The following is a 15,693-nucleotide window of genomic DNA, read 5'->3' as shown; positions in this document are numbered from 1 at the left end:
ATCAGAAAACATTTCATCTAACTCTCAGTATGAAGGCAATCTTTTGTTTACTGATCTATCCCTAGAGCCCAGTATGGTGAGGGCCCCAGGATTTGCCTCTTTGATAAGATGGTAAACCCATCTTGCAGCTGACTTCGTGGTTTCCCCAGCTACACTCATATACAAGGATCACCTTTGGTAAGATAGGTTTACCATCTTACCAAAGAGTTTTTGCATTTTAGAGTTTTTTCTTTTTAGATTTTTTTCATTTTAGAATTTTTTTATTTCAGAGTTTTTTTCTTTTTAGAGGTTTTTCATTTTAGAGTTTTTTCTTTTTTAGAGTTTTTTTTTCTTTTTTAGAGTTTTTTAGGCTGCTGAAAGTGACTTGGGGCCACAGAGAGGCTCCTTGGCTAAACCAGGGGCTTTAGTGCTGAAAGTTCGCAGTCACGCTGAGAGCCAAGATGAGGCTCTGCAGTGTCCAATCTCAAGACTTCTGCGAGGTGCTCCATCAAGATTCATTGAATGAAAAAATTAAAGTCTTAATGATGAACCCAGAAAAATCTTTAAATCCTAAATATGAAATGAAAGTGTTCTTAGTTACAATCCAGTCCAACGTCGTTTTGGAATGTGGAAATGAGGCCCCGAAGGTAAAATGGCCCATCCAAAGTCATAGCCAGGGGCCAGTGCTCAGGTGGCCAGGTGCCCTGCCCCACCCTGCAGGCAGTCTCCTGGACCATCAGGCCTTTTCCCTCCAGCTTTAGAAGCTTTAGAAGGCGCTCTGTTCACTCAGGGGCAAGTGGTAAGTGTTCTCTCCCCTCTAGTGTTTGTGACTTAGAGGAGTTTCGAAACAGGAAGTACAGCTGGCTGTGCCCTTCGTCCTTCATTAGACGTTTGCTCTTGTCTTAGATGCTCAGATGGCAGCGGAGAGGCCTGTGATGAAGGTGTTACCATCGTGAGAGTAAGGTAAGGATTTGCCCCTTTGTTAAGGTCAGAGGGACCTTTTGGGAGGAAGGCCTTTGATTCTGGAGTTTTCTAGGCTGCTGAGAGTGAGGTCGGGTGGCCCTGGGGCCATGGAGATGATCCTCGTCTGTGAATGTGGATGGGAAACCATGAAGTTAGTGGAAGAGGTAGCAGTCCCTCTGAGAGCCTTGCCGAGGGCCGTACAGTTTCCAGATCTCGAGGTCAGTCTGGCTTAGACTGATTAAGTTCTAGGAGTTTCTGAAATGCTGCCAGTTTACCTACTTGTATAAAGGCTTCATCCTGATCCCAGCCAAATTTGTCAAACAAAGAGTAGAAGCCAAAATTTAAATCTCAACTAACTTTGCTGCTACAGCTATCCTCCCACCAACACACATACCCACCAGCATACACATTTGCCAACATAAACACACACACACATGCACATACACACACCCATGTGGTCCTACTAATTCAATTATTTATTTTTTAAAGAAATTAAAAAAGGCTGGGTGCAGTGGCTCACACCTGTAATCCCAGCACTTTGGGAGGCCGAGGCGGGTGAATCACCTGAGGTCGGGAGTTTGAGACCAGCCTGACCAACATGGAGAAACCCTGTCTTTACTAAAAATACAAAATTAGCCGGATATGGTGGCGCGTGCCTGTAATCCCAGCTACTCAGGAGGATGAGGCAGGAGAGTCGCTTGAACCTGGGAGACAGAAGTTGTGGTGAGCCGAGATTGTGCCATTGCACTCTAGCCTGGGCAACAAGAGCAAAACTCTGTCTCAAAAAAAAAAAAAAAAAGAAAAGAAAGAGAAATTAAAAAGATACAGAACAGTTCAAAAAACAATATAATGGGAAGACTAGATGGACAAAATCGGAGACCTGTACTTGTGGGGTTAAGCATTTACAGGTGAAGTTGCAAGTTTCATTCTGTTTGACAATGATGGGATTATATGTTTTGCTGAGGTTCAGACACCTTTGCTGGGTTGTTTGAACACCGTGGCTGCAGCGCCCTGTTATGGATACCACGTGCGTGTAGAATGGATGTCTGTCAGATTCGGGGGCAGCCCACAGTGAGGCAGCCAGCCTGGACCCGAGGGAGTGGAAATACTACCTGCTGGTTAGGGATTTGGGCCTGAGAGTGAGTGGCTTTCAGGTTCTCTCAAGCTTCGGACGAGATACAGGTTTCTGTTTCCGACGGTGAATGCATGTTTTGCTTTTACCCCACCTGTGGGGTAGTTATCTCTGCAAAAGCTAGGACACTGCTAGAATATTACTGCAGTGATTGTGATGAGATGGAATGTGTTTGTGGTTTCATTGTGGCATGTAATACAGTGGTAGAATGGGACTCTGGAATGAGATGCTGGGGCCTAGATTCTAGCACTTCCTTTGTGAGGCTCTGACCCCCTCTCTCCTATAGTGGATTTGTTAAGAACTTCTGTTTTTGTGGTTTTGTTATTATATATTTTTTTGAAATGTTATTCTCCAAAAATGTTATGATTTTATGTTTTTCTTCATGAGATTCTTTCACCGCCTTCCAGCTGCAAGTAGAATGGTGTCTAAATCTTTGCGATCTGTCATTGAAGCCCTTGAGTGACATACTTAAATCTGGCTGTGGCTCTCTCTCTCACTAGCTTATTCCCAAGCCGTGATTTTTCACAACAGAAAAATGGGGACAATAATGGTAGTTTCTTCAGAGGCTTTTAGTGAAATGAGGTTAAAAAATATTTTTATGTTTATATGGATATATAGGTTATAAACATTTATATATCATTTATTTATATGATTATTATAAACACATATTTATATTTAAATATTTTGGGGCATAAATATATAAAATAATTATACATATGTAATACAAATTGACTTATAATATACATTTACTATTTAGCAGAGATTATATAAAATATATGTATTACATGGCAAAATATTCAAATTTACATATGTTATAAATACATGTGGAAAAAAATTGGTCACATAAAATGTGACCAAAGAATTACTTCCAAATGGCAAGTTTTAAGTAAGTTTTATTTTCTGTTTATACTTCTTTGTACTTTCTCTATGAAACAAGTGTTACTTTTACTATTTTTAGGAAGCAAAAAGACAGTACATTATTTTAAAAATACTAGCTTAACAAAGCTGCTAGCCCATAAGCTAGTGCAGTACATCTAGGTCCCATAAAACAAGAACTGCCATGTGATGTCTCTCCCCGTGCAGTGCTGGATGGCCTGTTGTTAATGGTGTCGTAAATCCTTTGGCGCTGACCGTTTTCTAGGTACTGTGACTAGAGGGATGTGTAACTTAAGCAAAAAGCAAAAACCAGAAAAGGCTGACTATCATCCGACAGTGTATCCTGGAATACCTGGGCCAGAGAAGAAGCCATGTTAGCATTTTCCCTTCTAAATGTCAGTTATGATTGGGTGGGGAAACCACTTAAAAAGCATTGCCACGTTGTTGGAGAGGTAATGAAATGAGTGAGATGAGGTGGCTATGGAGGACGGAGCTATGCGCCAATCTTATTATATCCAAATTCATGTCATCTCAGCCTTGAATTGTATTGATTTTTATTATATACTGTCAGAAAATGCTATTTAATATGTAACAAGAGACTCAAAAAAGTTTATTCCTTTTGACCCAATAATACTACTTTTAGGAAATTATTCTAAGAAAATAATTAGAGGTATACTTAAAGATTTGCATTTCAAGGTCATCCTAAATGTAATCAGAAACTGGCTATGTAAATTATAACCCATCTCTAAGATTAAATGCTTTACAGATATTAAAACCCATGCTGTAGAAGAAAAACTAAAGACATCAGGAAAGTACTTACAATACGAGATATACCTATCAGTGGAAAAATCCACTTATACTACAGAAATATGATGTGTTCAAATACAAGGAAAAATGTGTATGCATAAAATATTTGGTGGGAAAGAGTAAAATATTATTGGGCATTTATCTTTGGATGGTGGAATTATACATAATTTTAATTTTCCTTTTTATCTTTTCTGTATTTTCTAAAATGACTACACTAAGTGTTTTTTTCCTCAGAAAAAAATAATTGAGGGACAGGGGAAAGGAAGTCCTGCTTTCATTTGATTCTTTGGCTGGTTTTATTCTGTAAGATGAGATTTCAATAGAGGTTAGAATACATTAAAAATTTTAAAGACAGTTGAATTAATGGCACTAAACAGGCTTAGATCTAGTTTAGATCTTTTCCAGCATATGAATAAGAATGAATCTTTAAAGATTTTAACTAGGTATATTTTTAGAATAAGTAATACATGTACATGGTAAAAATTCAAACAGTACAAACTGTGCAGCAAGGTATGGGAGGTAAAGCAACTCTCACTGTCACCTGCACCCATCGGCCTTCCCACACCGCACGGCCACATCTGTGTGTAATTCTGCTTTTCTTTAACATTACTGAAGGAACTTCCTGTGTGTTTTTTGTTAGAGCTCTTCTGAGCACAAGATATGTGCTGATCAATACGTTACGTAGATCACACATGCTCAACCACACTGATCTTCCTATTCTCTCTAGTAGCCAAATAGAGTTCCCTGGAATATGATTAATAGCTTACCTAAATCTTCTAATACTGATAAACAGTTGTTTCTGCTCTTTTGTTATTTTGAGGAATGCTACCATGAATTGCCTTGTATATGGTTTTGAGTATACTTATGTTTAAGTGAATGTAGGAAAAACTCTTGGAAGTTAAATTGTGGGCCAAAGTTGATGTGAATTTTATATTTTGAAGAAGATGGCTAAATTACCCACCTGTTTCTTTGTTTTGGTTTGGTTTTGGTTTTGCTTTTTTTTTTTTTAAGAGTTGGGGTCTTGCTACCTGGGGTCTTGCCCGGGGTAGACCTGAACTCCTGGGCCACGTTGGTTTATTTTACTGCATTCCCAGTGCCTAGAGCAACAATTGACATGTACCAGCAGTCTCTATTGGGAATTCTGACACCTTGAGGAAGTGCCAGTGTCCCAGCCGGGCTTGATCTAAGCTCTTAACCATGGCACTGCTGCCCTCCCCCACAGTGACTGTCGCCCTTGTTAGGGGAGCCTCAGTCTTGTTCCTATGAAGAATGGAGCACAAACACCACTCCGAGGTTTTTTTTACTATGGACGGGGCCGTCAGAGCAGGGAAGGTGGTGGATCCTGGGGCTCAAGGGAAAGCCCTGATGTCAGGTCGCTGGCATGATAATTGTCTGGAGTTCGCTGAAACACGGCCCTCTCCCTTAGAAACATTGTGTGAAAATACCACAGAACCTGACTTAGAGACTGTGGAGGTTGAAAGGGCTGTCAGGGGTGACTGGTTCCGTTTCCAGTCTTGAGTTCCTGACCAGCTATAGGCACTGGTCCTTGGGCCCTTCAGAGACCTCGCTGCCCCATGTCCTCCTCCCACTGTTGTTTCAATCAGACCCCATCACTCCCGCCCTCCAGCACTGAAATGCCTCCTCCTAATAGGTCCCAGTAGGTCCCCTGCCTCCAAGTCTTCCAGTCTATCCTTTGCACTTTAAGTGTTAATCCCAACTGGGTGACATCATTCCCATTTTCACAGTCCTTTCTTAGTTCCTCATCACCTCCAGGACAAAGCCTAATCCCCTTGCCCCATGGTAATGAGGCCCCTTTGTGACATGGTACCTGGCTAGAGCTTCATCCCTTTGTCCCGTCACTCTCCGTCCCAGACCCTTTGTAGTTACTTTATTGAGCTCCTTGTGCCTGCCTGAATGGACTTGAAAGTTCTTACCTCCGTCTTTTACATTAATTGTTTCCTGTAAGAATTGTGCTTTCTCACATTCTCCCCAGAATCCCTTCCCCACAGGAAGCCCTTCTCCCAGGCTGAGTTAAGGCTTCTTCCTCTACATCCCTACCACACTTTGGTCGCAACTCTCTAACCATCGGCTTGTTTTTTTTTTTTTTGTGCGAGATGGAGTCTTGCTCTTTTGCCCAGGCTGTAGTGCAGTGGTGCGATCTCCGCTCACTGCAAACTCCACCTCCCGGGTTCAAGCAATTCTCCCACCCCAGCCTCCCGAGTAGCTGGGATTATAGGCATGCGCCATCATGCCTGGCTAATTTTGTATTTTTTTAGTAGAGATAAGGTTTCTCCATGTTGGTCGGGCTGGTCTCTAACTCCCAATCTTAGCTGATCCGCCCATCTTGGCCTCCCAAAGTGTTGGGATTACAGGCATGAGCCACTGCGCCCAGCCCATTGGCTTGTTTGTATATCTACCTTCCTAAACAGTAAGAGGGAACTTGTCTGCTGTTCTTTTTCTCTCTCCTGTGCTCACAGCACAATGACCAGTATCTAGTAGATGCAGTAGCCTTTGATGAACAAGCCAGCAAATGGTACTTTTCTTCCTTATCTGAACATACCATTATATTTTGACTTAGATTATATTCTCCTGCCTTTTGAAGAGATGGACTTCAGCAGAAATCTTTATGATATTGGGGAACAACTAGACAGTGAAGATCTGGCCTCCCTCAAGTTCCTGAGCCTGGACTGCATCCCACAAAGGAAGCAAGAACCCATCAAGGATGCTTTGATGTTATTCCAGAGACTCCAGGAAAAGAGAATGTTGGAGGAAAGCAATCTGTCCTTCCTGAAGGAGCTGCTCTTCCGAATTAATAGACTGGATTTGCTCACTACTTACCTAAACACTAGAAAGGAGGAGATGGAAAGGGAACTTCAGGCACCAGGCAGGGCTCAGATTTCTGCCTACAGGTGGGTAGAAACTCCCAGCGTGGGGACTGGGAGGTGTGGGTTGAGTGGACAACTTCTGTGGGCAGGGCTGATTGGGGCTTGTCTTTGTGGATCTGCCTATAGAGCCTGGGAAAGACAGTGGTGCCTTGGGTGGTCCTGCTAAAGGCTGTAAAACTTAGCTTCTCCCCACCCTAGAGATAGTGGGTAAACAAAGGCGTGAGAGAGAAACCACGTTCAGTATCACTTCGGAGGCTTTGGGAAGATGTCCCACTGGAGCTAGATTAAGAAATTTAGGGGCCTTATGTATAATTCCGTAAAAATGCTAAGACCATAAAATAAAAATTTATTTTTCAAAGTGAAACATTACTTAGAGGTATGCTGAAGTTATCACAGAGTTTTTCTAAATGTTCTCATTTTTTTCCTCTCTTATCTTGGTGCCTCTTGATATCCAGATTGTGTGCTTACTTTGTCCATACATTGAGTAAAGCATCACGGCTTCCCACCTTGAAATCCCCCTCCCATCTGCTTGCGGATGGCTATGGAAATTTTCAATGAGATTTAAGGGTTTTTTGCCACACTTAAAGACTCGAATGACAAAGTTCATTACAGAGCTGTAAGCCGCTGGCCTGGCACATACAGCTAGGCAGTCCCCACCGAGGCTGTCCAGCTCCTGTGAGCCTGGCTGTATGACAATTCTAAGCTTTATAGGAAGACAGTGGCACCTTGGGTCATCTTGCCAAAGACTGTACAACTCAGCTTCTCCCCACCCTAGGGAGAGTAGGTAACCAAAGGTGTGAGAGAGAAACCCCATTCAGTTACAACTTCATGATGCTGTGACAAGACTTTAAAAACAGAAACACATTGTCACCTACTCTCTTTCAACATCTCCTATTATCGGACACTACTTAAAGCAATTTTAGCTTTGCTTTCAGGAAGCTTCTACTGAAGCCTTTGCTCTGGGCCCATTTCATTGTCTCTGTTTGCTTGTCGATAACTATGGCATGTGAGATGGAAAGGGTTCACAGCCAGGGCTGACAGCTGCTGCCCTCTGATGGCCCAGCCCATGAACGCCCTGGTCTTTCTATTCTCAGAGACTATTTTTTGTTTTGAGGCTTGACTACTTTTTGTTTTGTTTTGTTTTTGAGATGGAGTCTCACTCCATCACCCAGGCTAGAGTGCAGTGGCATGATCTCGGCTCACTGCAACCTCTACCTCCAGGGTTCAAGTGATTCTCCTGCCTCAGCCTCCCAAGTAGCTGGGATTACAAGTGCGTGCCACCATGCCCAGCTAATTTTTGTATTTTTAGTAGAGATGGAGTTTCACCATGTTGGCCAGGCTGGTCTCAAACTCCTGACCTTAAGTCATCCACCTGTCTTGACCTCTCAAAGTGCTGGAATTATAGGCATGAGCCACCATGCCCAGTCAAGGCTTGACTATTTTGATTTTAAATGACAAAAGAGATATTCTGGGCCAGCAAGGTGGCTCATGCCTGTAATCCCAGCACTTTGGGAGGCCGAGGCGGGTGGATCACCTGAGGTCAGGAGTTCAAGACTAGCCTGACCAACATGGTGAAACCCCATCTCTACTAAAAATGCAAAAATTAGTTGGGTATGGTGGCTCCCGCCTGTAATCCCAGCTACTTGGGGGGCTGAGGCAGGAGAATCACTTGAATCCAGGAGGCAGAGGTTGCAGTGAGCTGAGATCGTGCCATTGCACTCCAGCCTGGGCAACAAGAGTGAAACTCTGTCTCAAAAAAAACAAAACAAAACAAAAAAACAACAAAAAAGAGATATTCTAGGTGTATAAATTTCCTAGGGCTGCGGTAGCAAAGTAACACAAACTAGCAGGTTTAAAACAGTTTTTAAAATGTACTCTTATAGTTCTGGAGGCCTAAGTCAGAAATCAAGATGTCAACAGGGTTGGTTCCTTTTAAGAGGCTCCGAGGAAGAATCTGTTTCATGCCTTTCCCTGCTTCTGGTGGGTGCAGGAATCCTCGGTGCTCCCTGTTTGTACATGCAGCACAGCAGTCTCTGCCTATGTTCCCTTCTCTGTGTCTAAATCTCCTTCTTATAAGGAGACACTGGATTAGGAATTAGGGCCCATCCTAATCCAATGTGGCCTTATCTTTTTGTACGTGTGTGTGAGACAGTGTCTCACTACATCACCCAAGCTGGAGTACAGTGGCACGATCTTGGCTCACTGCAACCTCTGCCTCCTGGGTTCAAGCAATCTTCCCACCTCAGCTTCCCAAGTAGCTGGGACTACAGGCACCCGCCACCATGTCTGGCTAATTTTTGTATTTTTTGTAGAGATGGGGTTTCGAAATATTGCCCAGGCTAGTCTTGAACTCCTGGGCTCATGCGATCTGCCCACCTCAGCCTACCAAGTTCTGGGATTACAGGCGTGAGCAACTGCACCTGGCCAGCGTGACCTCATCTTAATGAAATTTTATCTGCAAATGTCCTGTGTCCAAATAAGGTCGCATTCTCATATTCCAGTTAGACATGAATTTTGGGGAAGAAGGGAGAATGCTATTCAACCAGTACACTAGATAGCTCTGGTTTATAGAATTGTGAAGTCTTTATAAGGAACTTATTCATTAAGGCACCAGTTAGTCCTAAAAACCCACAGCCCCAGGACTAGGAAAGCCAAGGGGGTCTTATCCTGTGCCCAACATCTTGGTCCTTTGAAGGTTCCACTTCTGCCGCATGAGCTGGGCTGAAGCAAACACCCAGTGCCAGACACAATCCGCACCTTTCTGTGGAGGATTGATCATCTACTAATAAGGCAGGATCTGTCTGTTAAAATCTTTCATGTATTGGCTTAGAGATAAAAGGGTCAGTGCAATCCTGACTTACTGCTTGTTCATTATCATTGAATAGTAGCCAGGAGCTAATAAATATGCTAGAGTGGCCACTTACCATTATAAGAAAACACTAGACATTTTATTTACCAGTTATAATTGCTACCTATAAAATAAGTATCTTATAAACTATTCAGGTTCATTACTAAACAACGATGGTACAAGAAAGCCTGTAGGCTTCAGTAATGAGGAAAGCAAAAGGGTAAATACCTCGTAATAAAGGCGAAAGAGTCAGAATAGCTTTTTGGATTAGATCCAATTTTGGCCAGACCGAAAGCTTTAGATAAACACTTTTAGGGTAGAGAGTCCACGAGAAGGAGGATAAGGCAGATGGTAATACTGAGTAATTTCTGTTTCTATGCCATTTTTATTTTCAGAATTTTAATTTTCTAATTAAATTTTCAAGTCAACATGTTTTGTATTAAAATTATTTTCCTTTACACCATAGTGTTGAAAGGTTTGCTGACTTCTAAAACATTCCTGTGTTCACCTATTTGGCAAGCATATTCCAAGAGCCTAAATGTGCCAGCCTAAATGTGCCTATCACATAAATGTGATAGGCATAGATTAGGAAATAGTAACACCTATCACTCATTGAACACTTAGTGTGTTGCCAAAGATTGGTTTAAGTGCTTCACATAAACTTATTTGTGTAACCCTTGACACCTTCCTAGGATGTGGTTACGGATAATTATCTTCAGTCTATGGGTGAGGAAAAAATGTGTAACATGTCTGAAGTTAATGCTGCTCAAAGATGGTGGAATCAAGGCTCCAACACCAATAGCCTGGGTCTTCTGCACTCAAACATTGCACCTCACAACCCTCTGGGTTTATGAAAATAAAAAGGGTACAGACCTGGCCATTACGGGACTTGAACAGTTTCTAAACAGACAATTATTTTTGTTTTTATTTTTAGTGTGGTGGCATGATCACAGCTCACTGCAGCCTCAACCTCCTGGGCTCAAATGATCCTCTCACCTCAGCCTCTGGAGTAGCTGGGACCACAGGTGCATGCCACCACACCCGGCTAATTTTTAAATATTTTTGGTAGAGAGGGGGTCTTGCTATGTTGCCCAGGCTGGTTTCAAACTCCTGGGCTCAAGTGATCCTCCTCCTGCCTTGGACTCCTAATGTGCTGGAATTAGAGGCGTGAACCACTGCACCAGGCCAACAGACAATTATGTGTGTTATGCTTTTGGGGTTTCTAAGTCATAGTGGAGTGAATGCAGCTTTGTGGATGCCCAGGCAATGCTTGAGCTGATTGTTCGTGGATGGGCATCTGCAGATAGACAAGGGATGGGGTGTAGGGGCACGGCGGAAAGGGGTGAGGGCAGGGCAGCTGGGTGTGTTTGGGGCCTCAGGTCCTTTAGTGTTTGCAGTCTGGTCTGCGATGGCGATGTATTCGGAGACTTTGTATTCCAGAACCAAATGCTTGGCCTTCTTACTGAAGATAATGACTGGGAGAATACTGACTGGTTTTGATTAGGGAAGTCATGAGCCACTGTGCATTTTGAAAAGCAAAATTTCCAAAAGGCAAAGCTTTTTGCTATTGCAACAAAATCTTGATTTTATAGAAAAAAAAAAAAAAAAGAAAGCAAGATTTACTTAACTGAAATAAACTGAAAGAAAAGTTGATAGAACTTTAAATTGTTAAGGGTGGGAAAGTCGGGGAAGAGCCAGCAAACTTCTGTGTCACAACCTCTTTCCAAGGACTCAACTCATAAACCATGCCATTAACTGGCTTCACGTTGAAGGGAGGCCTTTGGAATCAAGCCCACTGTGACTCCATCTATCAAATGGGAAATTATTTGGGAAAAGGTTTCTAAAGTGTCTCCATTTCCCACCACAGGGTCATGCTCTATCAGATTTCAGAAGAGGTGAGCAGATCAGAATTGAGGTCTTTTAAGTTTCTTTTGCAAGAGGAGATCTCCAAATGCAAACTGGATGATGACATGGTAAGACCTGGTATCTTACTGAGATTTAGTCCTGAGACTTGGTTAGCCAGGGGGCATTTCTGAGACCAAAGAGAGGGGGTATTTTGGTAAAAGCAACCTGGATTTTCACTTTTTGACTAGAAGAAGAAAGTTGTCAGCACGAGTGTTACAGATGTGATTCCTCCATACTGAAGTGCTGCTCATGTTAATTACTGGGAGCAAGGCGGAGTCAGGGGCCGGGAGAAGGAGGCTGGTTGTGCAGATGCAGCCCAGCCTGAGACCCAGCAGAGCTGGGAAAGACAGCGGTGAGTCTGAGACATTTCCTCCACTTCTGCAGTCCCCGAAACGACCTGGGATCTGGAACTCTGTGTGTATATTGTGTTTGTGTGTGGTGTGTCTGTGTTGTGTGTCTCTGTGTGTTGTGTGTCTCTGTGTGTGTTTTGCATGTCTGTGTGTTGTATGTGCATCTCTGTGTCTGTGTGTGCCTTTCTCTGTGTATAGTGTGTATCTGTATTTGTGTGTGATATGTGTATCTCTGTGTGTCTCTGTATAAGTGGTATGTGTGTCTGTGTATCTCTGTGTCTGTGTGTGTGTTCTCTGTGTGGTATGTGTCTGTGTGTGTGTTGTGTAGTGTGTATTGTATTTATGCCCCATGTGTATATCACTGAGTATAGTCTGTGTGTGTTGTGTGTGCATCTGTATATGTGTGTATGTGCATGTGGTGTCTGTGTGTATGTATGTGTCTGTGTGTCTGTATGTACTCAGGTCTGGAGAGGCAATGCTGGGGGTGAGGCCATCCCCAGGGCATCACCATGGTGACCGGGCTGCTCTCTCAGGCTGTTTTACAGTCCTAAAGTAATGCATTCGCAGGAGATTTGAACACAGGGCCTGGGGACTGGGTGACATCTGACATGGCTTCTCCTTTATCCTCTCATTTCTGTCTTTCTGGGCCAGAAAACATGGAATCGCTTCCCTAGTAGCCTGCTGGCTGTGAGAGACCAGCAGAAGCTGTCAGAAACTTGGGAAGCAAGGGCAGGTCCTTGGTTGGAGAAAGTGGAAGTAAAAAATAAAAAATCTAATCTAAAAACCAGTAGGGCTCAATCCAGATTCCCAACTTTATTTCTCCTCCTCTTAGAACCTGCTGGATATTTTCATAGAGATGGAGAAGAGGGTCATCCTGGGAGAAGGAAAGTTGGACATCCTGAAAAGAGTCTGTGCCCAAGTCAACAAGAGCCTGCTGAAGATAATCAATGACTATGAAGAATTCAGCAGAGGTAGAAACAACCTGACAGCCGGGAATCGGCAACACCTATTCTAAAATTGAAACTGACAAATCTCTCCACGTCACAGTTGTTTCTAATCAAATATTGTTGGGGGTTTCCTCTTTTCATTCAGAGAGAACAAGGAGCCTTGAAGGAAGTCCTGATGAAGGTTCAAATGGTAATGCTTGGAGATACATTTTCAAGATTTAGTTAATTTATTCTCTGGTACCTGCGTGTGTCCTCCCCACAGCCTTCTACCACATGCACGTCTTAATGTGCCTGCTCTACTTTTTTTTTTTTTTTTTTGAGACAGAGTCTTACTTTGTTGCCCAGGCTGGAGAGCAGTGGCACCATCTCGGCTCACTGCAACCTCCACCTCCTGGGTTCAAGCAATTCTCCTGCCTCAGCCTCCTGAAAAGCTGGAATTACAGGCGCGCACCACCATGCCCAGCTAATTTTGTATTTTTATTAGAGATGGGGTTTCACCATGTTGGCCTGGCTGGTCTCAAACTCCTGACCTCGGGTGATCCGCCTGCCTTGGCCTCCCAAAGTGCTGGAATTACAGGCGTGAGCCACCGCGCTCGGCCGCACCTGCTCTCCTAAGACCTGCAGCCCAGGCTGGCAAGTTTGAAACAGGTGCAGAGTGAGTCAGTCATAAGTAATTTAACATCATTTTTTCTATGTGACTTTTTTTTTCTCCGTGATGTGCTGCTCATGTTATGCACTGAGTAGCTGGATTTAAATTATGTTTCATAATTTCCTTGGTTAAGTCACTTCCTCTGTCAACACCTTCTACACTAAACAACTCCTTTCAACTTCCTTTCACTTTTTCTACATGGGTAAGTGAGGCTGAACCGAGAGAGAGAACTCTCAATGATCTCCTCCGAAATTTTGATTAATCAAATATTCTTTTGTTGTTGTTGTTGTTGTTGTTGTTTTGAGACAGTGTCTCACTTTGTCCCCCAGGCCGGAATGCAGTGGCGCAATCTTGGCTCACCACAGCCTCTACCTCCTGGACTCAAACGATCCTCTTGCCTCAACCCCCTGAGTAGCTGGGACCACAGCACAAGCCACCATGCCTGGCTAATTTTTGTATTCTTGTAGAGATGGGGTTTCGCTATGTTGCCCAGGCTGGTCTTAAACTCCTGAGCTCAAGCCATCTGTCTACCTGGGCATCCCAAAGTGCTGGGATTATAGGCAATTAATAAAGTATTCTTTCTGATTAGAAAAATTATATGTACTCATTGAAGATGATTTTAAATTCAGATAAATTTTTATAAGTCTAAGAACGCCATCGCTCCATAATATCGATTATATTTTAATTGTATTTTTACCTTGGCTCTTTGTGGTGTGTGTGTATAAAATACATTTTGGATCATTCAAATGTATTTTAAAGATTAATGTCCACACAGGCTGTCCTTCCCTTTCCTCCCCGCCTGCTGAGCCCAAGGCCTTAAGAATATTTTAAGGAGTAAAGTACTAAATCATTAATTCATCCTGAGCTAGTGGCTTTATTAATGAGTATCTCACAAATACCATAAAAATTCAACCTGGCCATGTGGAGCAATATAAATTATGGCATTTCTTGGTATGCTTTTCTCTTTGGCGAGGAGACAATTTGATCTTATGTTTCCAGAAGCATGTTAATTGCCCTGCTTGCAGAATCTCTCTGGGTTGAAAGGAGATTATATTTATGGCCGTCTGTGAATTTTCATTTCATTTCATTTATTTATGAGAGACAGAGTCTCACTATGTCGCCCAGGCTGCAATGCAGTGGTGGTGGGATCTCAGCTCACTGCAACCTCCACCTCCCGAGTTCAAGTGATTCTCCTGCCTCAGCCTCCTGAGCAGCTGGGACTACAGGTGCCTACCACCATGCCCGGCTAATTTTTTTGTATTTTTAGTAGAGACAGGGTTTCACCATGTTGGCCAGGCTGGTCTCAAACTCCTGATCTCAAGTTATCTTCCCATCTTGGCCTCCCAAAGTGCTGGGATTACAGGTGTGAGCCACTGTGCCCAGCTTGAATTTTCATCTTAAAAAAGACCTTATGTTGTCCTGTGTGCTACGTATTTCATTACCAGTGTACCTTTCCTGCCATGTCTCATTCTACATGTATCTCTTTGTTATTTGCAGGGGAGGAGTTGTGTGGGCTAATGACAATCTCGGACTCTCCAAGAGAACAGGATAGTGAATCACAGGTAGATGGAAACCTCCAAATCCTTTTTCTTTTTACGTTATAGATTCTAGTTACTTAATTTGTTACCTTTTTTTAGCTGCCAGATAAACTGATAAGAGGCAGAAACTTACTGAAAATTTTGAGAACTGTAGAAAAAATTCACAAAAAAAGTTAAAAATATGACTTAATTTTTAAAACATGACTCCTTCAGTTTTCTATGCATTCAAATTTTATTTTAAGACCCGAGATGAAGATACTGGAATAGTTGGAGGGTAGAGGGGTTAAGAAGCCTCCTACCAAATCTTCTAGCAGCCGTGCCAGCCTGGATGGGGGAGTGGTTTGGAGAATCTAGCAGGAATGGAAAAAGCAAAGCCTTTTCGTTTGACTTAACATTTCAAAAATGCTTCTCCTTTGTGATTAGGTGTAAGCAGCAAACTCTCATAACCTAGCCATCTTTGGGTTTTCATCTCAGTGAACCAGCAGAAACATGTACTTTTTAGGCATCATAACTTCTCTTTATGTAACCAACCATCCACCAAATATATCCCGACTTATTAGCCCATTTGCTCATCCTCATGGTAAGAAGAAGAGGAAATCCTGAATATCTGAAGTAGGCATGGGAGAGCCTGGTGTGGGCTTCTGAGAAAATTACCAGACCTCTTTCATCTGAAAGTCAAGGATTAACCCAAGTAATGTGGTACTTTCTAAGCAATATAGCATGCTGCAAGCATTGTCCCCACTGAACAGCTAAAAACACTGTCTTAGTATCTTAGTAAATCTTAGTATCTTTTTCCTTTTTTAATGTTTTATTG

General features: G+C 42.7%; 1 protein-coding gene and 1 long non-coding RNA gene across 9 annotated transcripts in view; one reads left to right on the top strand and one right to left on the bottom strand.

The window, feature by feature from the left end:
* Nucleotides 1-15,693, top strand: part of CASP8 (caspase 8) — a 60,145-nt gene that overhangs the window by 34,967 nt on the left and 9,485 nt on the right. For 3 of the 8 annotated variants that reach the window (XR_004441628.1, XM_033230724.1, XM_033230717.1), the window contains exons 2-6: nt 6,336-6,666; nt 11,358-11,463; nt 12,578-12,716; nt 12,838-12,882; nt 14,839-14,903. Coding sequence is in view for 7 of the 8 variants with exons in the window: in XM_033230717.1 (XP_033086608.1) it covers nt 6,336-6,666; nt 11,358-11,463; nt 12,578-12,716; nt 12,838-12,882; nt 14,839-14,903 (686 nt within the window). In the remaining variant the exon portion in view is untranslated. The other 5 variants (XM_033230723.1, XM_033230720.1, XM_033230719.1 and 2 more) reach the window with 5 other exon arrangements.
* The window catches only part of LOC117094663, a 29,698-nt gene that overhangs the window by 11,362 nt on the left and 2,643 nt on the right, over nt 1-15,693 (bottom strand). The gene's annotated exons all lie outside the window — the stretch shown is intronic.

The sequence above is a fragment of the Trachypithecus francoisi genome, unplaced genomic scaffold (assembly GCF_009764315.1).
Source record: "Trachypithecus francoisi isolate TF-2019V2 unplaced genomic scaffold, Tfra_2.0 Lachesis_group13, whole genome shotgun sequence".
Taxonomy (NCBI): Eukaryota; Metazoa; Chordata; class Mammalia; order Primates; family Cercopithecidae; genus Trachypithecus; species Trachypithecus francoisi.
Note: the sequence above shows the minus strand (reverse complement) of the source record. Positions and strands in the feature narration are given on the sequence as shown.